This window comes from Diceros bicornis, chromosome 26, assembly GCF_020826845.1.
Source record: "Diceros bicornis minor isolate mBicDic1 chromosome 26, mDicBic1.mat.cur, whole genome shotgun sequence".
NCBI classification, from domain to species: domain Eukaryota; kingdom Metazoa; phylum Chordata; class Mammalia; order Perissodactyla; family Rhinocerotidae; genus Diceros; species Diceros bicornis.
The window spans coordinates 8,257,190-8,281,271 of record NC_080765.1 but is presented as its reverse complement, the minus strand read 5'-3'; the positions used below and the strand labels follow the sequence as shown (position 1 = coordinate 8,281,271).

The following is a 24,082-nucleotide window of genomic DNA, read 5'->3' as shown; positions in this document are numbered from 1 at the left end:
AAGATTTCTTTTAGATATTTTCTGGTGTTTATTGCTATTGTGAATGGGATTGGTTTTCCACCAAGAAACTCAGAATTCAAGATATTTATCTTGTACCAGTCATTTTGCTGAACTCTTAAAACATTCTAATGATCTTTCAAATAATTTCTTGAGTTTTTAAGTTGACGATCGTATTACTTCCTCTCTATAATTATGCCTTTTATCTCTGTTTCATATTTTTTTGCATTGCCAGGTCTTCTAGAGAATTCAGTAGTAAATATGAGGAGGTATTCTTGTTGTGTTCTTCATTATAAGGGAAATGCCTCTTTTTTAAAATCATGTTAAAGAGCTATCTTTAATAACCTTTTCAGTACACACCTTGTCCTTAAAATTACTAATGACTGTACAGATAGAAGTGTTGGTGTGAGAAAATTTGACGTCTAAAGGGAGAAAGACATAACCATTTCTTTTTTCCGTAGGTCCCTGGGTGTGACGCTCTGGGAGCTTTTTGATAATGCTGCTCAGCCTTATTCCAACCTTTCCAACTTAGATGTTCTCAGCCAGGTCATTCGAGAGAGACACACAAAGCTCCCAAAGCCCCAGCTGGAGCAGCCTTATTCTGATCGATGGTGGGTGACTCCAGGTTTTGTTTGGTCATTTTCACAAGATAAGGAAATCCTGTTTTCATGGGCGTTAGTAGTTGTATATTCTCTATTCTTAAACAATGGATGTGATGAAAAGCAATCATTGGTATATCGTTCATGACTGATTTTAGAATTAACATCTGTTTTTAAAATGTGAGGTTATTTTTGAAATATGTTTAGAACAAGCAGGAATTTATATATTACATGCAATAAGAAAAAATATGAAGTCTGAACTAATTAGAAAAGTCGATATTAAGGGAGTTCCCTATCATGGAACTGTTTTAAAATGAGGGTGTTTATATAAGTGATATCTAATATGTGAGAAAAGAAATAGTATAAAAATGATAATATTTAAATTGTCTATTGAAACTAATTTGTATAATGTATGTTGAAATTTACAAAACAAACGTACTTCATTTACAGATTTACAGATTTACTTTTTATGAGTCCTCAGACCAGTTCTTACTCCATTTCCAACTCGGATCAGGTTCACCTCCCTTTAGACCTTTATCTGCACCTCCACATGCCCATCTGGCATTACCTCTGAAGCTTGGGACTCCTGCATGTAGGCACTGCTCAGGTCCCCAAGTTGCTAGAACTATTTTACCCACAATAACTTGACATTTACTCTGTAAACTTTGTGCTTTGAAGTTGTCTTTGTCTTCGCTTCTGCTCATGGCTACAGTTTAAGCTGTTGGCTATATTCATCCAAACCTTTGAAGACCCAGCTCCTGGTTGGGCTTCATTCTCTACTTTTTTCCCTCTACCGTCAGCTCCTTTTCTGAGCTAAGGAAACTACATGCTGCAGAAGATTGTAGTGTTACTTTTTATCAGGGGACTAGTCAGAGATTAGTTATAACAGTATTTGTCTGTGTGAATTCTCACAAAATAAAGTGAGTGAATCTAAAAATGTGAGACAAGTGCATTCTTTACTACATAGAATACGTGTGGCATTTAAGAGAAGAGCATGTTAAAACTGTTTCTAAATTCAGTGGATAGGTCACTAGATAAATACCAGAAGAACAAATGACAAAAGAGTTGCAGTGATATTGTGGAATGTCCTGAGAACACAAAAATTAGTCAGCCAAATTTTATATTTCTTCATTTCCTCTCTCACCGTGATTTCACCGTGAACTGAACTCCTTCGTGTGGTCGGCAGTGATTAAAGTATAGAAACTTTTGAGGTGTTGAGTCTTAGGGGTCCTTGTAAAGTCTTTTCTTATTTTAAAACGATTCATTAACAATCCATTAATTACCTCTCTTGCCTCACTCAGGTATGAAGTTTTACAGTTCTGCTGGCTGTCACCAGACAAGAGACCAGCGGCTGAAGATGTGCATAGACTGCTCACCTACCTGCGGATGCAAAGCCAAAGGGACTCAGAAGTCGACTTTGAACAACAGTGGAATGCTCTTAAACCAAATACAAATAGCAGAGACGCTTCAAATAATGCTGCATTCCCAATTCTTGACCATTTTACCAGGGAGCGGCTTGGTCGTGAAATGGAGGAAGTCCTCACCGTGACTGAAACCAGCCAGGGCCTGAGCTTCGAGTATGTCTGGGAGGCAGCTAAGCATGATCACTTTGACGAGCGCAGTCGGGGCCACCCGGATGAAGCCTTGTCCTACACAAGCATCTTCTTTCCAGTTGAAGTTTTTGAGAATTCACTTTCAGATCCTGGGCCCGGGAAACAAGATGACAGTGGCCAGCGTGTCCCTGTTAGAGCCCCCGGAGTGGTTCCCGTTTTTGATGCCCACAACCTTTCTGTTGGAAGCGACTATTACATCCAATTAGAAGAAAAAAGTGGGAGCAACTTGGAGCTTGATTACCCACCTGCACTGCTTACCACTGAAATGGATAATCCTGAAAGAAGAGGTGACGAGGCATCCCAGTTTCTGACACTGAGGAATCTTGAATTTGAGGAGTCCAGTACAGATGAGGATTTCTTCCAAAGCAGTACAGACCCCAAAGACTCCAGCATACCTGAGGACGCACATGTTACCACGGGCCCTGAGAGCCCTTTCAACAATATATTTAATGATCTTGACAAATCAGAGGATTTGCCCAGTCACCAAAAAATATTTGACTTAATGGAACTAAATGGAGTTCAGACTGACTTTAAGCCAACCACTTTACGTTCCACTTTGGATGACCCCAAAGAGTCAGTAGTAACATGCCACTTTGAGAAGGAAAAGCCCCATAAGCTTTTTGACTATGAGCCTCTTGGCTTATCAGAAAACCTTATGCACCAAGATAATTTTGATCCGCTGAATATTCAAGAATTATCAGAAAACTTTTTATTTCTTCAAGAGAAAAACTTACTAAAAGACTCATTGTCTAGCAAAGAACATATAAATGATCTTCAAATAGAACTTAAAAATGCCGGTTTTACTGAAACTATATTAGAAACTCCACATAGAAACTCTTTAGATACTGAGCTTAAGTTTGCTGAAAATAAACCAGGCTTTTCTCTGTTGCAGGAGAACATGAGTGCAAAGGGGAAAGATGCAGGTGTCATGCCCGTGGACAACACTTCAAACCTCTCATTGCAGTCTTCCCCGGAAGTGCAGGTACCTCCTACCTCACTTGAAACAGAAGGAACACCTCATAGTGTACCTCCAGATACGTTCCCAAAGCAGGGAGAAACCAAACCCACGTGTTTAGATGTCAGTATCCATGAAGACTTTCTCTGCCAAGAACTCAGTCCAGACTCTGTGACTGTCCCCGTTGAAACTCCCTTGACTGATGCCAGGACATCAGTTGGTGATAGGTCCCATGACTTGACTCACCAAAATGAGGAGGCCTTGAGACTACCCAAAAGTGACTCGGTTCTTGTTGACGACGTTTTTGCCAGTAAGGTGAGTATAGGGAGTAGTCTTCCAGAATTGAGACAGAACTTACAAAATCAACTGCTTTCTGAAGACCATCATAGTCATAGTCTGCTGGAGAAAAACTTGGAGGCTGTGGAGACTTTGAACCAGCTGAATTATAAAAATGCTACAAAAGACATGGGCTTGGTGTCTGCCTTTTCCTCGGATTCTACCAGTCAAGACAGCCTTTTAGAAGATAGCTTGTCAACACCCATTCCAACATCAGAACAGTCTGTGGAGACCCCAGACTCTCTGGATTCGGTGGATGTCCATGAAGTTTTACTGGGTTCTTTAGGCTCTCACACACCTCAGAAACTCTTGCCCCCTGATAAGCCTGCAGACAGTGGCTACGAGACAGAGAACTTGGAGTCCCCTGAATGGACTCTGCACCCTGCTCCCGATGGCACCTCAGCCTCTGAGGCGACCACAGCAGGCGACAGCGGTCGTGGCGGGTTGCCTCCCAACCCTGTCATCGTCATCTCAGACACAGCTGATGGCCACAGAGGGACAGAAGTGACCTCGCAGACTTTTACACCTGGTTCCCAGAGCTCACACAGAGACTCTGCCTACTTCTCAGATAATGATTCTGAGCCTGATAAGAAGTCAGAGGGGGTCCCAGGAACCTCAGTGTTGGCCTTGGCAATCGTAGCAGATCAGCCCTTGCCTGAGCCAGTCATCCCAGAGCAAAGTCCTGGCGACAAGGACAGTTGCCTGGAAACCAAAAATAGACAGCCAGACCAAAGTTGTCTATCTGCTTTGCAAAAGTCCAGTCACCTGGAATCAAGAGAAACGTCAGAACCAGCACTGACTGACATTTCCAAACAAATGCATCCTGAGGACGAGGCTGGCAGTCCCCTGAGTCTGTTGAACTCAGAGCTGAGCAGTGGTGATGACTTTGAGGCCCACGAAGAGCAGCCCTGCACGCTTGCCTCCGCTGGAACCAACACTAACGAACTCCTTGCGTTTGCAAGTTCCACCCTCCGCTCCAGCAGCCCATCGGCCTTGATGGTGGATAAGTCCTCGGGCAGCCACTCCGAGAGCCCCAAGCTGAAGGAGCCAGATATCGAAGGGAAATACTTGGGGAAACTTGGTGTGTCGGGGCTGCTCGACCTCTCCGAGGATGGAATCGATGCAGACGAGGAGGACGAAAACAGTGACGACTCTGACGAGGACCTGCGAGCATTCAACCTGCACAGCCTCAGCTCCGAGTCGGAAGATGAAACCGAGCACCCCGTCCCTGTGATCCTCAGCAACGAGGATGGGAGGCACTTGCGGAGCCTGTTGAAACCCTCGGCTGCTGTTGCCATTGACCAGCTACCAGATGACTGGAAGAAAGAAAAGAAGGCGGTGACGTTTTTTGATGATGTCACAGTCTATCTGTTTGACCAGGTATCTGTTACCTCCAAATCGTCATATTAGAGAATTCCGAAATGCATTAGCAAATTGAGTGTGCTCTGTTTTTCTGATTGCTTTGAAGCCACGGATTGTTTTGTGATTACTCAAAAGAAGGAATTCGGGGTTGGTTATAGTTACAGTTCCAAAAATATGCAGAGATGCGCTTTGCAGAGTGAATTCCTTTTAAGTTAAGGGAAGGAGACCTGGGTGCTTTTCCTTGGTCTCCGCAGAGTCCTATTGAAATTAGTTACCCTTTACAGACCAAATTTTTATAATCTGACAATTGGCAGTAATACCCAGCGTGCAGGTACAAACTGCAACAGTCCGTGGCTCACACGTAGCACTGGAGACACCAACCAGTGGCAGTATCTGTGCAGTGGGGACCAGGACAGTGATGACAGAGTCTGTGGCCCTGCTGCTGGAGTGGGCCCCTGCCCTGCCCTCCTCCCCCGCTGTGGAGCAGGCTGCCTGCTGCACACCGCTCATTCGGCTCACACTTTCAGCTTCTTTAAAAATGAAGCAGCCTATAATTCAATATTTTTAATTAAAGATTTTTTTTAAAATTTTGTTTGAAATGTAGTCTGTTGGCTAGTCTTTGTAGCCCTTGAATTTGCTTCTTGAATCAGCTGGCTTTTAAGTGAAGCTCAGTTACAGACATGTCTGACTGAGATCCCTTCCCATTCCAGAAGGTGTCTCCTTAAAGCTGCTTGCGCTCGCTTTGTATTGGTCCTCGGACCCGAGACCTTGGTGTCTCAGCCTCTTGGTCAGCATCATGCCTCTTGGCTCTGCTCTTCAGACTCTGCCCACACCTGCAGAGATCCTAGGTGCTACTCTGCCTCCTCCCTCCGGGCTGGGTCTTCTCTCGATTGCTTGTTACTGTGTGCTTTGTTGTTTCTGTGTGTTCTGTTTTTGTGATGTTGCTCAAAAAATCATTAAACCACCACATTTGAACTACAGCACATGTTGGGGGGAGGGCAGAGGTGGGTAGGTGTTTGAAAAAAAAGAAAAAGTTAGACTCCTGGACTCAACCACAATTTATTAAATCTGTGAGAGAGGCCAGGAGGCTTACACACACCCCAGCTTCAGAAATTGTAAGCTCAGGGAGCCTAGGAAACGAGTATGCCATTCTCTACTGAGAGTGGGAGAGAAGGGATCATCTGGCCCCAGGTGTTGTGTTTTGTTATCAGTACATTCCAATTCAGATATCCCTTTCTTCACTGTCTCTGTGAACTTGAATTGTAGTCACATTTCACCACTGACTGGGGCGATCTGTAAGTGGGACAGAAGTGGAAACTGTGTTCTGTGAGCAGTGTGGGAGGGGGGCTAGGGAAGCTGTCTGGGGGTCTTGTTGGAGCAGTGAGATGGATACAAGTCAGTGGAAGGCAGGGGGCCGGCCCCGTGGCTTAGCGGTTAAGTGCGCGGGCTCCGCTGCTGGCGGCCTGGGTTTGGATCCTGGGCGCACACCGACGCACCGCTTCTCCGGCCATGCTGAGGCGGCGTCCCACATACAGCAACTAGAAGGATGTGCAACTGTGACATACAACTATCTACTGGGGCCTTGGGGAGAAAAAGGGAAAAAAAAGAGGAGGATTGGCAATAGATGTTAGCTCAGGGCCGGTCTTCCTCAGCAAAAAAAGAGGAGGATTGGCATGGATGTTAGCTCAGGGCTGATCTTCCTCACACACAAAAAAAAAGTCTGTGGAAGGCAGTGTGTGGAGGAAGCTCCCTGGGCTACAATGGAGCTGGACCCAGGTGGAGGTCTTTATAGGGGTGTTATGTTTTACTGGCTTCAGAAGACAGGACAGGATTGCAAAAGATGAAGACTTAGAAAGGGCATGCTGGCTATGGGTATGGAGACACAGGAACCAAATGTAAGTCACTCTTAACAGAGGTGAGATTTGAGAAGGGGGTTAGAGAAAGTCGGAAAGTGGGTGCAGGCCCCAATAAAATCCTGAAAGTCATTCTGATGATCTACAGGTGCTTTTCTCCTGCATCCCATGCAGTTTGCCTAGAGCAACAGCTGCCAGCCGTCTCAGACTATGATTGATAGATTGTTTCCTGCTCTGACTTTGCAGCTTAATGAGCTGGTTTTGAAGTAGTTTAGTGTTTAAGCCAAGTATCTTAACTCCAGACTTTTAACTGAGTGTTCATGGGTTGTGGCAGCATTGTGTCTTGGTTATTTCTCTATTTGTTAGTTCAATAGATGCTTAGCGCACACTCACTATATGTAAAGCAACGTTCCTGTGAAATCATGGCCCGGCAAGTTAGCGGTCTGGGTGCCGGCACCTTAGGCACAGGCTCTCGTTTAGCTTCCCCATGCAGGAGTGGTTGTCACCCATCTTCATGGAGAAGACCCTGAGGCTCAGCAAAGTTGGCACCTTGTGCAGGAGTACAGCCCGGGTCTCCTGGCTCCAGCACCCAGCTTTTCACCGCTGAGCCCAGCAGCCTCCCACATGGGCCCTTAAACGTGCCTGGCGGGTGTCAGACTCTCAGCTCACGTGTGGTCCTTCCTGGACGCACAGTATTCTCGAGGCCAAAACAGTGGATGAGGACACTTATTTGCAGTTAACATGACACATGGTTGCCTTCCAGCCTGATCAGATGGTTGCAGGACAAACAAGCTTTGAGCTCAGTCCAGTTCATCTCAGCCCTGGTCATTCCCTGTCAGGACAGGGCCAGGGCTCAGCAGTGTGGCCTTGGAGCCATGCAGAGTGGCGCTCAGGCCCATGCCATGAGGCTACCTCCCGGGTCACAGTCTTAGAGCCAGGGGACCCCAGAGCTTGTGAGGAATAAATGTGCCTAGGCTTCACTGAGGTGGACCTCCTGTCCCTGGGCAGATGAGTGGCAAGAGGTGGCCTCTACCTGGGCTCCTGTGTGCTGCTTTTTTCTTTTCTTTTTAGTTCATTTCCATTTACAAGGATATTTTCCTGAAAGAATATAAAATGAGCATAAGGCAAAAATACTTTCTTGGGCAAGATTTTTTTTTTCAATTTGAAGAACAAAAAACACTCAAGAAAACTAAACTTGTCTGTAGTTCCTACTGCTTAAAATCTTACACACACACACACACACACACACACACACACACACACGAAACTAAGGGCTCATTTCCCCATCCCTATCCCCACCACAGTCATGATACAAAACACTTCCATCACCCCACAGAGTTCCTCAGTCTCCTTTGTTGTCAGTCCCCTCCCCCTGGCAACCACTGTTCTGCTTTCTGTCCCTGTAGTTTTGCCTTTTCTAGAATTCATATAAGTGGTGGGATCATACAGTGTGTAGTCTTACATGTCTGGAGTCTCGCTCAGCATAATGCTTTTGAGGTGCATCCATATTTCATGTTTTCATTACTGAGTAGCATTCCACTATGTGGATGTGTTACATTTTGTTTATTCACTCATCTGTTGGCCAGCATTTACACCAGTTGTTTTTAGTATTTTTTAATTTTATTTTTTAAATTAACAGTAAAATTGACCCTTTCTTGGTGTACAGTTCTATAAATTTTAACGTTTATGTAACCATTCCCACAATTGTGATGCAGAACAGTTCCCTCACCCCAGAAAACGCCCTGTGCCTCCCTCCTAGTCCCCCCACCCCCCACCCCTGATCCCTAGCAACACTGATGTGGTCTCAGTCATTCTGGGTTTGTCTTTTCGAGAATATCAGATAAATGGACTCACACAGCATATAACCTTTTGAGGCTGGCTTTTTTCGCTCAGCATGTAATTCCTTTGAGATCCATCCAAGTTGTCGCATGTACCAGTAGTTCCTTCCTTTTTATCACTGAACAGTATTCCATGGTATGGATGAAAAAGTTTGTTTAACCATTCACTCATTGAAGAACATTTTGGTTTTTCCACTTTGGGGCTATTACAGATAAAGCTGCTTTGAACAATTGTGTACAGGTTTTTGTGTGGACACAAATTTTTATTTTTCTGGGGAAAGTGCCCAGGACTGTGATTACTGGGTTGTGTGTTAAGTATGTGTTTAGTTTTTAAAGAAAATGACAAACTGTTTTCCAGAGTGGCTGTACCATTTTACATTCCCACCAGCAAGGTAATGAGAAATCCAGTTTGTCTGCATCCTTGCCAGCATTTGGTGTTGTCATTATTTTTTATTTTAGCTTTTCTGATAGGTGTGAAGTGATACCTCATTTCCCTATTGGCTAGTGATATGTTTGCACGTCTTTTCATGTCTTTATTTGCCACCCGTATGTCCTCTTCAGTGAAATGTCTCTTCTTTGGCCGATTTTCTAACTGGATTCTCTGTGTTTTTACCTTTGAGTTTTGAGAGTTCTTTATAAATTCTAGATATGAATCTTTCATCAGATATATGGTTTGGAAATATTTCTCCCAGTCTGTAGGTTGTCTTTCACAAAACAAAAGTTTTGAATTTTGATGGATTCCAGTTCATCGATTTTTTTCTTTTATGGATCATGCTTTTGGTGTCATGTGTAAGAGCTCTTCACTAAGCCCTAGATCCCAAATATTTTCTTTAAAAGTTTTATGTTCTTCATTTAGATCTTTTATACATTTTGAGTTAATTTTTGTGTAAGTTTTAGCTTGGGCTTCATTTATTTTGCATTTGGTTGTATATCCAGTTGTTCCAGCACACTGTTGAAAAGACTATCCCCTATCCATTGAATTGCCTTTGTACCTTTGTCAGAAATTATAGGGCTGTATTTGTATGGGTCTATTTCTGGGCTTTTTGTTCTGTTTCATTGATCTGTGTATTTACTCCTTTGCCAATACCTCACTCTTGGAGATTACCATAGCTTTATAGTAAGTCTTAAAATTGGGGAGTGTGATTCCTCATCTTTTTTCTTCCTTTTCAAAATTGTTTTGGCTTTCATAGTTCCTTTAATTTTCTGTATAAGTTTTAGAATCATCTTGTCTGTATCTACAAAAAAAATCCTACTGGGATTTTGATGGGAATTGCATAAAATCTATAGATTAATTTGGGGATAATTGACATCTTTACTATGTTGAGTCTTCCAATTCATGAACTTGGTATGTCTCTCCATTTATTTAGTTCTTCTTTGTGTTTTGTAGTTTTCAGCTTACAGATCCTCTACGTGCTTTGTTAGGTTTGTACATATTTCATTTCTTGAGAAGCTATTATGTTGGAAAAGCTAATTTTGAAATTTTGGTTTCCATTTGTTCCTTACCAGTATATAAAATGCGATTGATTTTTGTGTGTTGACCTGTACACTTTCTTTAGTTCTAGGAGTTTGTTGGTTTTGTTTTTTGCAAATTCCTTGTGATTTTGTACGCAAACAATCATATTGTCTGCAAGTAGGGACAGGTTTATTTCTTCCTTTCCAATCTATATCTCTTTTATTTCTTTTTCTTACCTTATTGCACTAGCTAGGACTTCCAATACAGTGTTGAATAGGAGTAGTAAGAGGAGACATTCTGGCTTTGAACATGATCTTAGAAGAAAAACATTCAGTCTTTGACCATTGATTATGATGTAGGGTTTTTTTTGTAGACGCTATTTATCAAGTTAAGAAAGTTTTCTTGTGTTCTTAGTTTGAGAGAGTTTTTAATCCTGAATGAGTGTTGAATTTTGTCAAATGCATTTTATACATCAGTTAATAGGAACATGTGGTTCTTCTTCTGTTAATATGTTAATATGGTAGATTACATTGATTTTCAGATATTGAATCGGCCTTGCCTTCCTGGAATAAAGCCCACTTGGTTGTGAGATTTTATTGTTACATGTTGCTAGATTTGATGCGCTGATTTGTTGTTGAGGATTTTTGTGCCTGTATTCATGAGGTATGCTGTTCTGTAGTTTTGGGGGTGTTTGGCTAATTTGAGTTTTTCTGTTTTTGGCACTGACTTTGGCTTTGGTATCAAGGTAACGCTGGTCTCATAATAAGTTGGGAAGTATTTCCTCCTCTTTTTGGAAGAGACTGTGTAGATTATTGATCTTTTCAAAGAACTGCTTTTGGTTTCGTGGATTTTTTTTTCCTTGGTTGTTTTCTTTTCAATTTTATTGATTTCTGCCTTGTCTTTATCATTTCTTTCCTTCTGCTTGCTTTGGATTTATTTTGCTCTTTTTCGAGACTCTTAAGGTAGAAGCTTAGGTTTTGAGACCTTTCTTCTTTCTAGTATTAGCATTTAATGCTGTAAATTTCCTTCTATGTACTACTTTAGCTGTATCCCACAAATTTTAATGTGTTGTATTTTCATTCAGTTCAAAATATTTTCTAATTTTCCTTGAGACTTCCTCTTTGACCCATGATTATTTATAAATATATTGTTTAATTTCCAAGGGTTGGAGATTTTCTTGTTTCTTTCTATTGTTGATTTCTATTCTAATTCCATTATGGCCAGAGGATATATTTTGTATGGTTTCAGTTCCTTTAAACTTGTTAAGATTTGTTTTACAGCCAGGATTTCGTCTGTTTTGGTGAATGTTCCATGTACACCTGAAAGAATGTGTATTTTGCTTTTGGTGGGTGGATTGTTCTCTAAATGTTAGTGTTTTCTGTTACTTGTTGGAACATTTTTATGTTAGTCTTTCTCAGATAATTCCAACATCTCTGTTATAGTGGCATTGACCTCTGTTGATTGGCTTTTCCCCATGAATTGAGGTTTTTCTGATTCTGTGTATGCTGAGTAATTTTAGACTGTGTCGTTAATATGTTATACAATGCTGTGTGTTTTGTTTAGATCCTATGGAGAATGTTGATATTTTTGTCTTAGCGGGCATTGACCTGGTTGGGTTCAGGTCACAAGTTCCAGCCAGTCTTCTGTGGGTTGGGGTTCCCCTTTCCAGCCTTTGCTGTACTGTTTGAACCTGTCCAGTGCATGTGCCACCCGCTGGCCAGACTGGACCGTGGCAGTGGTCTCCCCCACAGTTCAGTTCTCAAAGCTTCGGTGTGCTGTTCAGAGTCTACCATGCACAGCCCAGAGGTAAGCCGAGAGCTCATTAACAGCTTTGTGGGGTCGCTTTCCTGAGCTTCTCCCACTCCCTGCTGTTCCTGGTACTTTCCAATGTCTTCAGCCTTCCCTTTTCAGTCCTCCAGCCAGAAAGCTGGGACTTTCGTTAGCACACTACGCTGCATGCTTCCTGTATCTGTGCAGGACAGAAAGGGAAAAAGCAGTGGGGATTCTCCTCACTGTCTTGGGATCACAGCTCTTCCAGGTGAGAGGAAGTTTACCACGCTCAGAATTCTAGGCACCTGCCGCCCTGGGATCTTGGGGCTGGGGTTGAGAGAACAGAGGAGAAAAAAGAAAAAAATCTGGAATTTCCTACCCTCTCTCTGAGCATCAGACCCCCTTCCTGCTTCTAGAACCAGAATCAAAGGGCTTCTGGAGCTCTCTCTGTCCACGCCAGTGCCCACTTTGGATTTCGGGCTATGTTGAGTCCAGGCCAGGAGCTATGAGGGGGTGGGGGCGGGCAGCACATTCACTGCTGGTTTTGTGTACTTTGAATTCCAGTGTTCTTCCCCAACCTGCCTGCTACTGTTTGCTTCTCAGAGGCCTCAGAGAGCTGCTTCGTGCATTCTGCCCAGGTTCACAGCTGCACTCAGTGGGAGAGACAGGGCTCTGTGTTCCTGTTCCACCTTCCCCAGACCAGAACCACCCTGCTTGAAGATGAACATTTCATAGCTGATCAGTCAGCTGCACTGCGGCCTGTGATGCATACCCCAGTGGGTTCCTGTGAGCAGGCGTTTGCTGATGGGAGTTTCTGTTTGGCTTTTCAGGAGACCCCAACCAAAGAGCTGGGACGCTGCGGAGGAGAGGCACATGGCCCTGAGTTGAGCAGCCCGGCACCTTCGTCAGATTCCCCCTACCTGAGCAGGTGTATCAATTCCGAAAGTTCAACTGACGAAGAAGGTATTTCACTTCAATGATGGGTTTAAAAAGAAACTAAAAAGCGTGCATTGTGCATAGTGTAAACTTTTTGAGGATAACGTCACATATTGCCTTAAATGATCCCCTTGTGACACACAGGGAGCAGCTCTGCCATCTGTCAGGCCCAAGTCGGTGTTTGTTGATCTGCAGAGCACACCTGTATGTTTGCACTCTCCTCTCTATTCTTTATCATGAAATGATAAAAGGAGAATTATTTTTTATTTTTTACTTGTAGGTGGAGGCTTTGAATGGGACGATGACTTCTCCCCAGACCCTTTTATGTCAAAGACAACAAGTAACCTTCTTAGTTCCAAGCCTTCTCTTCAGACATCAAAGTACTTTTCTCCTCCACCGCCACCCCGGAGTGTGGAGCAGAGCTGGCCCCACGCATCACCATATTCCAGATTCTCCATCTCTCCTGCCAACATCGCCAGCTTTTCTCTCACACACCTGACTGACTCGGACATCGAGCAAGGAGGTGAGAGGGTGTGTGCTGAGGGTGGTGTCAGCCTGGGAGACCTTCCCCACTGGACTTGAGTGCATGTTTATCTGCTTTCCTGGTATTTGCTGAGAAGATTATAAAAAATTCCTTACAAAACTCGCACAGTCTTGACAGTGTGCTTTCGGGGCCACATCCCCCACTTTTAGGCCTCTGTCCCTCCAGCCCCCTCTGCCCTGCTGGGCTGGGTGGCCCAGGTGGAGGCAGGTGAGCAGCGTGGCGGCGTGGCATGGGTCTAGAACTTGCCACGAGTGTGCGCCACCTTCTTTTCTCCTTTTTTCCCCTTTTGCTATTAGCACCCCTCATCTCTGCTTCCCCCAGAGAGAAGCAGCTCTTGAGAAAGCGTATGCTCTTAAGAACACCTGGCCTGTGATTTGGGATTGAGCCCAAATGCCCTCTGGCTCTTTCCCGGGAATGTTGATTTTGCCATTAAGTCTTGGTCTTCGTGTGATACCAGAAGGCCTGGGTGGGAAGTAATGGGCAGGGCACATTTGAAGTAGTATTATCTGAACATGTGGATCCTTTTTTTCCCCATAACTAGATTGGAAGATAAATGTTAATGGGTACAGTTTTTGATTTGAAGTTTGCAGATCAAATAATAACTATGAAATATAAAGAGCTTTTATTTGTGTTTGTGCTATGTTTAATTGTGCCGATTAGATAATGCCATTACCTAACGATCTGTCAGAGGGCAGATGTGTGGAGATCAGCTGATTTTCTCCTGTGCCCTAAACATTGACATTGACCCAGTGTGTGAGCTGCGCAGATGTGTTTGCGAGAGAGTCTGGCAGGTGCGACTGTTACAGGAAGAAAATATGCGGCCGGGGCAGGTGGTGGAGAGCCACACTTCTAGCTTCAGTTCCCTTTTCTGCAGTGCAGATCAGAAGCTGTCCAGACTATTTTTATCTGTGATGGTCATTTTAAAAACCCAGCTTTGCTTGCTCTCTCCTAAATAGGAAGCAGCGAAGATGGAGAAAAAGATTAGGTGGCTGCTGACGCACTCTCGGGTCCCAGGCTGCTCCCCCAGGGCGGGGTTCCTGTGCTGCCAGCGAGCATCGACATCCACTCCACATCTGCTGAAACAGGACAGGGAGAAAGACTCAGGAGGCGAAAGGGAGCCGGTGCTGGGCTCTGTGCTCCCAGCCCACGGCGGGAAGCCTGGCTGTGGAGGCGTGGTCTCATCTAGCGCAGTGTGCTGCCCTCGCAGCTGCGCCCTGCGGCCGCTCTCACCCACTGCAAGTGCTCGTGCTCTGGTGGTCCTTGGGGAGCGCCGACCCTGCTCCGGTCTGTGGGGAACTGTAGGCTCGGGTTGTTTCTGGTTTCCACGTGGGGTGTTCTCTGCGTCCATACCTGTGCATCCCGTCTGTGCACGGGCCCGGAGGACGCATGATGGGAATTGGCACCAGTGAGCCATATTTATTATTTTTAAAGAAATCACTAATTGCTTTCTGTAATTGCACTGTGGATAAATGTTCTAAGAGTCCCTGATATTGTACAGAATCTTAAATTATTCAAGGAAAATAAGGCAGGTCAAGCTGGTGCTATCCACTAGTTTGATTTTTTTTTTTGTTTTATAGTTTGCTCTGCATGGTACTTGTAAAGCTTAAATATTTTGAGCATTACGCTGTCTTTAGAATTGTTGGAATTGTACATATGGTACTCTTTCGTACGTGATAGATGATTCTGAATGTTAGTGTTTTATGTTCTTATAGGAAATATTTTTGATGAGTCCAAAAAGACTGCTCTGTTTTGTTGATTGAATGAAACATTTTTGTCTCTTCTCCATAAGGTGGTTTCCCTGCTGCAAATGAGGCTTCCCTGAGGAGCTGAAGGGTCTTGCAGCCCATCTATATCATCCTCCCACCCGCCCCCCAATTTTTTCAGGCCCTTTTGGTAAAAATCAACAGGTGGTGCATCCCAGAACTCAGCTGCTAGTTAGGATGTCCAGGTCTCCCAACCCCTCTCCCTGGGAAGCCAAGCGGCTTCCTCCCTGCTGCGTTCTCATGTGGCAGGTTGAGTGATCTGCAAACAGAGTGTGGCCCCCGGGTCACTTCCCCTCAAAGCCGGCTCTTCTGCATGATTTTAGAAGCGCAGACTGCTATGGCTTCAGTGTCCTTGTGACTCCTCCTGTCGGGAAGGTGGAGAACTCCGAGGAAGAAGCTGCTCCACAGAGGGCTCTGGTAGCCAAGGGCAGTTTGAGTTCATTCTTCTGTATGCTTCAGCTGTACAGAAGAGCTGAAGTTACCTGCAGAGGTAACTTCTGATAACCTGCAGAGCTGAAGTTACCCCTCAGAACCACTTTGAGTCATATCACGTCCAGGTGTGGCTAGTCTCTGTAACCAAGGACGTACACTACATCCCTACATCTGTGAGGAGGGACAAGGGACAATGGCGAAGCCTCTGCAGCTGGCACATCCTCCCGGTCGGGACCTTGAGTGGCCCCGAGTAGCCATCGCATCCAAACACTTGCCCAGGGCTCATCTGTGCTCACCCTTCCCTCCTGCATTAAGCACCAAGTTCTCCCCTTGCTTTGAAAGGGACCGAGCGTATGCAGTGAAACCTCATAATGTTGGCTGGAATCGGGTGTTCATAATAAAAAAGCTGACCTCATTCTGCAGTTCTTGAGTTCTGCTTTGATGTCAGGAAGTTTCCAGGAGCTAGAGCAGCGGAGCGGCGCTGTGCTGAGGGAGGCCCAGTGTGTCATCAGGAAGCCGTGTGCACCAGGTAGGGCCTCAGGTCTGCAGTCCCCACGTGCTGGCCTCTCGCCCCAGGTGTTTTCCGGTGCTGATACGCCTTCCTGACTCCAGCTGAACACTAGGACGACTCCAGGCCAGGGCTGGGGCCGCGTGATGTAAGTCACAGGCACCAGGTCCTAGTGTGAGGTGCAAATGTGTATCCTGGCTAGAGTTTATATAGTAACTTATGACCTTTCTTATCAATTCTGGTTCACCCCACTTACTTTTTACACTAGCAATAACTTTCCAGAGCAAGAAAATGAGAATGGAGAAAGAGCCCCTTTTACCCTCTACTCGGGGTGAGCGAGGAGCACTGCCGGAGAACACTGCCAGAGCGCGCTGGACCTCGTGATGGGCATGTTGAACACAAAAGTGAACAGCGCGTGAGGTGATTTTGCCAAAATTGTGATAACTCCGAATTTCTTGCTATGGAGACTTCCTGAATTTTCTGAATTTTTCATCTAACTACCAGTCTTGGTTGAGAGAAATGAAAGGCAGTTATACTGTTTTTTTCACATTATAGGTTTAAGGAGTTCAGATTTAATGACTAAAATCAAGCAAATCCATAGAATATATAGTCTTCTTATACAGCCTGGGATAAATTTATTGATATTTTGGGGCTGTACATTTTTCACTATGATTAAGGAGATTTTAACAACGTAATTCCCATTTTAATTTATTTTGTCTATATCACTGTCATAATTGCCAAAAAAAGCATTTTATACATTGAGTTGCGGGGGGTGAGTTGGGGTAGTAGATATTATTGTGATGATGCATGGTAGGGAAGATTTTATATTTATAATAAACATGTGAGGTAACATGTTCTTTTGAAATCTCAAGCAATACACAGGAAATAAATTATGTAGATTAAAATTTTCAGCCTATTTTTAAAATGTCAGCATGTGCTTTGCTGTTTGTTTTTTTTACTCAGTCAGTTATCAGTGCTGGGTTTTCAAACCATACTTGTTCTAATAAGTTATGCAGTGAAATAAGTCAGTGGAATTCTCTAGATAGTATGGGTGAGGTTTATAATACCTGGTTCACAATATTTCTTGGCCTCTTTGGAATCTGTCAGATTTTAATTAGTCTTACTTTGGTGGAATTTACGTATTTTAAATCCTGTAATAGAAATAATCAAACCTTCATTTCCTTCCTAGCTAGATGTTAATTTGTGTTATCAAATGACCCTGTGATTAGCCAGAAAGAGAAATGTAGAAAAAGTGCTCCCCAAATCCTTGTGAACAGACTGTGCGCCTGGGCGAGAAGCCGTTCGTCTTAGGGGGAGGAAGCTCAGTGGAGTTGCATTGCAAACAGAGCTTTCATTCTGTGTTTAAATGTGCAGGTGATTGTTCCTATAGAAATGGGTTATCTAAGAAAAGTCTTTGTATGTCTTGCTGCCCTAAAACTCCTTTCAAAACCTCTTCCTTTTGTTAGTATTTTCCATGGGGTATTTGTGGGGTTGATGACTTACTGCATGTCTGTCCTGAGGGCCTGGGAGCAAGGGAGGCAGCTGCTGGCTTTACTCTGCTCAGCCCATCACCTGAAGATTCCAGAAGTGAACCAAGTGTTAGGCTCCAGATGTTGGGCGTCTGTCATAGGGGCTTCAGAATGTTAGCCTTAAGAGAAGTAGCCTTAAATAAGACTGCGTGCACACAGTTACTTCAGATGTAAATCCCCAAAACAATATTCCTACGTAGTAATGAGGTCGGCTCCAGTTTTGGCTATTAAAAAGAAAACTCTCTTTAGTATATAAAATTCTTACAGATGTGTTGACAGTATTGATCACCAACAACCTGTTATTTAAACGGCTCGAACACGTTTAACTGTTCGAGTCGGAACAGGCGCAGCTAGAGCTCCGGTAGGTGATGGAGCGGTGTGTGCACCCGCTCTCTAATTCCGTCCGCAGATGAGGACCCCAGGGGCGGCCACCCCTAAGAGGTGTCCCTGTTGTGCTTTAACACAGTCGGAAGAGGTTCACGGCGATATAAAAGTTAATGAACTTTCAGTTTAAATTGTGTACATTTTTAAACTGTAAGATTTTTACTGTATATTGATGCATAGTGTGATTCAATAAATTGCTTGTAATTTAAAAACTATTTAATATTCAAAATAAATATAGTTATATATTTATAAACTCTGTTGCTGAGTTTATTTCGTGTTTTTTCCACTGTGCAGGGCCTGGGGTGGGTGGCCAGGCACTGCCCTCCCGTGGGTGCCTGCAGCCTGCGGCCCCTAGGTCGCTCACTGCCCTGGTCTCTAGACATTGGATGCCCTTTTCCATGACAGATGTAAATCCCCACACTTCTGAGAACACAAAGGGTTGGAGAAGCACTGGAAAATGAAACTTCTATGTAGTGCTTGTGCTGCCTTAAATGTATCTAATTGGAAGCCTTGGCACTAACTGATGAATTTCAGAAGCATTGTAGTTTCTGAGGTCCAGCCTCTAACGAGCTCTAAGCCGGGAGGCTAATCAACTCAAAACCAGACTTTCTATGGCCCGCATGGACCTGGGCGTCCCCCATGGCCCGTCCTTGTTCCCCCGTCCCAGCTGCCGAGAGCACGGTAACAGCCTCCTAACCCGAGGCCTCGCCCCACCTCTTATACCCCCTCCGTTGTGACCTCAGCGAGTAGGTGGAGGAGACCTGTGAACCCCCATCTGGAGACCTGACACAGGCAGCCAGTGGTGGTGTGGAGGAAATTGGAGGACAGCCTGAGCCTGGTCCTGCGGACACAGGTGGGTGGGAGCGCCGGCAGTTGTGCGACCGCGGGAACTCACTGCACGCAGCTGCCCCCATCAACTCTGAAACCTCTGCGCCAGCTGCTGCTTTCAACACCTTTTAATGCACCTGCAAAAGGTGGGGAAACTGAGGCAGGGAGGCGAGTAAGTAAAGCAAGTGGGTGGCAGCCGGTGTTGAGCGCAAACTGTCTGCCTCCCGCCCCTGGAGACCTCCTAAAACCCATGACCAGTTATTTCCCGGTGACCTGCACGCAGGCGGCCCACCAGGTGCCCCGCGGGCCAGGGCTCCGCCCACTCGCGCCTGGACCGGCGCGGGCGGGCGCCGTGGTGGGGGCGTCCCAGAGCCCCCGGTGCTGCAGGGTCCGCCCGAAACTTGGGGTGAGGGCGCGGGGGTACCTGGGCTACTGCTCTTCAGGGGTGTGGCCGCAGCCCGTTTGAGAAACCAGTATTATCGCAAAACAGCTTTTCCATGAATTCTTCTGACTTGGGCTCTGTGTTCTGAGCCTTAACCCCAAGGCCAGGTGCGGCGGCCAGATGCGGTCTCGGGGCTTCCCCTGCGCCGACCGGCTCTCAGAGAGGCCTCGGTCTCCCAACCCGCGGAACGGGCTCGGGGACGGGGCTCCGCAGTTGCGGAGGCGGCACCGGGCGGAGAGTGGGCCGAGCCCGACCCCTCGCCTGCAGGTGCGCCCCCGCCCCCCGCTGCTGCGGGGCGGGGGACACACAGACAGGGGCCCCGCCCCGGCCACGCCCCGCGGGCTTATTTACATGCTGCCGCGGCCCCGCCCGGGGCGGCTAAAGCGACGTGTCCTTGTCCTCCGTGGGTAGCCCTGGCCCCTGCGGCCGCGGATCGCCAGGTAACGGGGGTGGGGGGGGTCCGGGTGGGGCCGCTGGGAGAGGACCCAGGGGCAGGACCCAGTGGGTCTGGGGAGAAAACTGGGTGGGGATCCGAGCCTGGAGCCCTGGCCGGGCCATCCGTGTGGTGGGTCTGGGGGCTCTTGCAGGCTCTAGCCACTGTAGACCGCTGACCTCCGACAGCTGCCCCACATCCACAGCGGTTCTGGCCCCAGTGTTGTCCCTGCGTGTGTGACGTCCAGCCGGGCAGGACCGTCAGTGTGGTGGCCGGACTCCGTGCCTGGCAAACAGGAGGCAGTGCAGCCTCAGGAAGAGGGGCCTTCCTGAGCTAGGATGGGGCCCCATCTCTGGTGGTCTGTGGGAAGTGTCAAAGGCCACCTAAACTCAGGAGGTGTTTGGGAGGTAGTGAGGGGCATGGGGCCAGAGAAACGTCCAGGGTCAGGGCACATCACCCAGGGGGAGAGGGGGCTATCAGATCAGGGAAAGGTCTGAGGGGTCAGTGTGAGGTCGAACAGGGGCATGGGGAGTGGGGAATCAGCTCAGGGATGCGTGTGTCAATGGGAAGGACTCTGGGGCCACTGTGCACCAAGTGGTCAGCTGCCAGTGGGCAGCAAAGAGGCTGCCGGGGACAGCTGCCCTGAGTGTCCACCAGCCTGCCGAGTGACCGCGGGGTGGTCTGTGTTCTGGATTTCAGCTCCAAGGGCCTCCCCTCAGAGCCACCACCGCCTGGGACAACCAGCCTGGAGCCATGAAGACCAAGAACCGGCCCCCCAGGCGCCGGGTGCCAGCGCAGGACACAGATGCCACCCCAGGGGAGCAGACCCCCGACAGGCCCCAGCCGGGCTCTGGGCCGGAGCTGACCAAGGGTCTGCGGAGCAGGACTGCACGGGCGCAGGGGGCGCGGGCTGAGGGCGGGCGCAGGCGGCCGGGGTCCTCGGGGCCGGGTGGCCGGCGGGAGAGCAGCATCCAGCGGCGGCTGGAGAGCAACGAGCGGGAGCGGCAGCGCATGCACAAGCTGAACAACGCCTTCCAGGCGCTGCGCGAGGTCATCCCGCACGTGCGCGCCGACAAGAAGCTCTCCAAGATCGAGACGCTCACGCTGGCCAAGAACTACATCAAGTCGCTGACCGCCACCATCCTGACCATGTCCAGCGGCTGCCTTCCGGGCCTGGATGGGCCGGGCCCCAAGCTCTACCAGCACTACCAGCAGCAGCAGGCAGCGGGGGGCGCGCTCGGTGCCGCTGAGGCCCAGCCCGAGAGCCACTTGCAGAAGTACTCCACGCAGATCCACAGCTTCCGAGAGGGCTCCTAGCACCCCGGCCTGGGGGTCAGCGGCGGCCTGGCCCTGGTCGCTCCGTGCCGGGAGCCCCAGACCGGTGGAGACACCCATGCAGACCTGGCCCCAGCGGCCCCATCTTCCCTGAACTCTCCACCGCCTCTCTGGAGCCCCGCCTGGCCCCCAGGAGACAAGAGCAGTGCAGGAGGCCCAGCCTCCACAGAGGCCCAGGCCCTGCTTTGTAATTGACTAGGCAGGAGTTGACAGGCCTTGTACCTAAATTCTCTTCACTCCCGACTCCCTCCGGAGGCAAGGGGAGATTCCAGGAGAAGGTTTTCTTTGGTAAGTTTCCCCAGTTACTGCTGAGGCCCAGACCCAGGAAGGGACTTCCTCCAACCTGCATAGGAGCCTCCTTGTTTGTGGTAGACTGAGGCACGGAGCAAGCAAAGCCCACAGCCACTCGGGGAGTGTGGCTGAGCTGAGATGGTTGGAGCCTCTAGTTCTGCATCTGTCAGTTAGAAACCCTAGTTAGATTATCTCACATTAATTCTAAAGGGACCTTGTCAGGGAGAGGCCTTGTCCGGGAGAGGGGATCTTTTCCTCCCTTCTGCCTAGTGGGGGTTCCTGACTGTGGAGAGTCTGAGCAGGGTCCGAGGTCTGTGGTCTGGTGCTGAGGGGGCTGGAGACAGGGCTGGGCTGATGGGGCGGGAGGGGCTGCTAGACCCTGTTTCCCCTGAGTGGCCAGGGGTCTCCAGGCCAGCCCTGGCCCTGCGGGGAGAGGGTCTGTCCCCAGGTCTCTCTTGGGGTCCCACCCAAATTTGCTGCTGCTTGTCATATTTATCACTGACATGGGTGGCCACATAACTGGCAGAGGGTGGTCTGACAGGACTTTGGGATGTTCTTGGGTCCTGGTTGGAGTTGGGGGCCCTACGGGGCTCTCTATGGGGAGGAGGCTGGGGTGGCAAGAGCTCCCCTCCCCCACCTGGCGGTGCTACTTAAAGACGGGACTGGGCAGCTTGGCAGGTCCCTGCCGCCTCGGGCCAAGCTTCCGTCTGTGGCATTCCTGCCCCGCTGCCTCCAACAGGCTTGGTGACTTTGCTCTCAGCCCCCGCTGGCCTCTCCCCTCCCTCATCCCTCTGCCCAAAGCCGAAATGGGGAGGGGACAGGGTCCTTGGCAGCCTTGGGCAGGAACCCCAGTGACGGGCTGTGGAGAGGGTGGAGTTGGCCTGGCATGTGGGGCCAGGTCCTCCATGCCCACACCTGTCCCAGAGACCCTTGGAGGCCAGGCCCCTCCTGGGGCGCTGTGGGTGAGGGCTGAGCCAGGCGGAGAGTGGGGCTGCCACAGCCCAGGGCCCTCCCCAATTCGTGGCCTCACCCTCTCTACCCTGGTAGTTCCTGGCCACAGCCTCTTAACGCATGGCCAGGCTTGGCATCAGCTCTGGCCACCTCGAGGGCAGCAGGTGGCACTCCTCAGAACAGTCATTAGCTGCCGGTCAGACACTGGCCGGGCCTCCCCAGGCCCCAATGCCAGGCCCTCTGGAAGGTGGCCCCAGGAGGTCCCGGCCTCATTGCCCCAGCTGTCCTTCAGCACGGCTCAGGTAGGGGCCCCGGCACTCCCGGCCTGCTCCTCAGGTGGCCACTCTGGAAGGTCAGTGGGCAGGGCAAGCCACTAACTCCGAGCTCAGGACAGATGGGCCCCATACATCCTCTACTGTGGGTCACCACCTTGCGGGACGATGGCCTTCGCGGCTCTGTCTGTCCCAAATTGGCTCCTGCACCCCTTTTGCTTCCCAGAGGGTGACCTGGGCCCAGACGTCCAGTCCTTCTTCACCTGCGGCTGGAGGGCATCTGCGCACCCCATGGCCACATCATGAAGGATCCTTAAAGGTCCCACTCCTGCGTTGGGGTATTAAATATAGGGCAGGGGAGGGGGAGGGGACAGGTCTGGGGACAGACTGGCGAGGCTGCTCCCTCAACCCTCGTCTTGGACCCTGAAGTCAGAAACCCACGTACTTTGAGCCCGGGCCGCCTGGCCCCGCCGGGGGCCACTGACCCTCCTGCACGCCAGCCCTGAGTGAGCTCTGGAGGCGGCGATCCCCATTGACTCAGCAGAGAAACCAGAACTGCGACTTTTCTGTCTGGGGAAAACTTCCTGGAACTGAATGGCCAGTGCACCAGCTGTAATTGTGGTGAAAATGTTTCTTAAATGACCCAAATTTGCTTTTATTTTTCCTAATGGCCCCTTCAAAGTACTAATGAAACTGATGTTGTGTCATAAAACAAAAATAAACGATTTCACGGCAATTGCTGCTTTTGCCCCATGCGTTTGAGCACAGGAACTGTGCATTTTAATCATAATGTAGCAATAAAAATATCACGTCATTTACACTCTGGCGTAAGTTTTTATTGAATGAAGCGTCCGAAGAATCGAGATGTTCAGTGATGCTGAGCAGGTAAACAGTTGGTGCTCAGCGGTGAGGACACGGTCGCCCTGGAGAAAGGGCATGTGAAACCAGCCTCAGACAGTGAGTCACAGCAGAACGACAGGCCGACAGGTCGCTGCCATAGAAGAAACCCATAATGCCCATTCGGAGAAAACCTGCCGATGAGGCATAAACAGACAGGAGGGCGTCGCCCCGCTCTGCACCCAGACTCACACCTCCTGCTCCTGCCTCCAGAACACGCGGCAAACGCCGGGACCACCAGCTGCCTCAAAGCCCCGCGGGAGGGGACCTCACAGGAGACCTCCTTAGGGTCAGCTTCTGGGTGACAAACACCACACAGCAAAACGGGATCAAATGCAGAGCGGTCCCCTCCCGACAGGAATGCTGGGAGAGCTGGAGAGTTTGTTGTCTCAGGAGGAGCAGAGACGGACTTGGGCTCTGATGCCCGCCGGAGCCAAGTGTGTGGCTGTAGGAAGCCAACTCCAGACTGCGCCAAATGGGGCCACGAGGAATAAACGCAGCGGAGAAGCTGCCCCTTGGGCGGAGGGGTGGGGGGGGGGCGGCGCCTGGGAGGTCCTTCCCACTGACCTGGCTGGGCTTGCCCGGAGGGGTGGACGTGGCCTCCACACCCCTCTCATCTCCACTCCCTCCCTCCCCACTGCAACATGATCAGCTGTAAAAGGAGCCCCCACCCCCCAACCAGGTCAGGGGAAGGGCTGGCTGAGGGCTGATGACCGTGATTCTGTATTGAACACCTTCTCCCAGCCACAGGCGGCCCCTCC

General features: G+C 48.6%; 2 protein-coding genes across 4 annotated transcripts in view; both read left to right on the top strand.

The window, feature by feature from the left end:
* Positions 1–18,128, top strand: part of LMTK2 (lemur tyrosine kinase 2) — a 95,938-nt gene extending 77,810 nt beyond the window's left edge. For all 3 annotated transcript variants that reach the window (XM_058569293.1, XM_058569292.1, XM_058569294.1), the window contains 5 exons: positions 459–608; positions 1,898–4,880; positions 12,607–12,739; positions 12,993–13,235; positions 14,213–18,128. In XM_058569293.1, the coding sequence (XP_058425276.1) occupies positions 459–608; positions 1,898–4,880; positions 12,607–12,739; positions 12,993–13,235; positions 14,213–14,241 (3,538 nt within the window). In that variant the 3' untranslated portion in view covers positions 14,242–18,128. The remainder of the gene's footprint in view (positions 1–458; positions 609–1,897; positions 4,881–12,606; positions 12,740–12,992; positions 13,236–14,212) is intronic.
* Positions 18,129–19,524: 1,396 nt separating this feature from the next.
* Positions 19,525–22,770, top strand: BHLHA15 (basic helix-loop-helix family member a15). Its single transcript, XM_058569291.1, has 2 exons — positions 19,525–19,582; positions 20,275–22,770. The coding sequence occupies exon 2, from the start codon at positions 20,329–20,331 to the stop codon at positions 20,890–20,892; it is 564 nt and encodes a 187-aa protein (XP_058425274.1). The 5' UTR covers positions 19,525–19,582; positions 20,275–20,328; the 3' UTR covers positions 20,893–22,770.
* Positions 22,771–24,082: the final 1,312 nt, after the last annotated feature.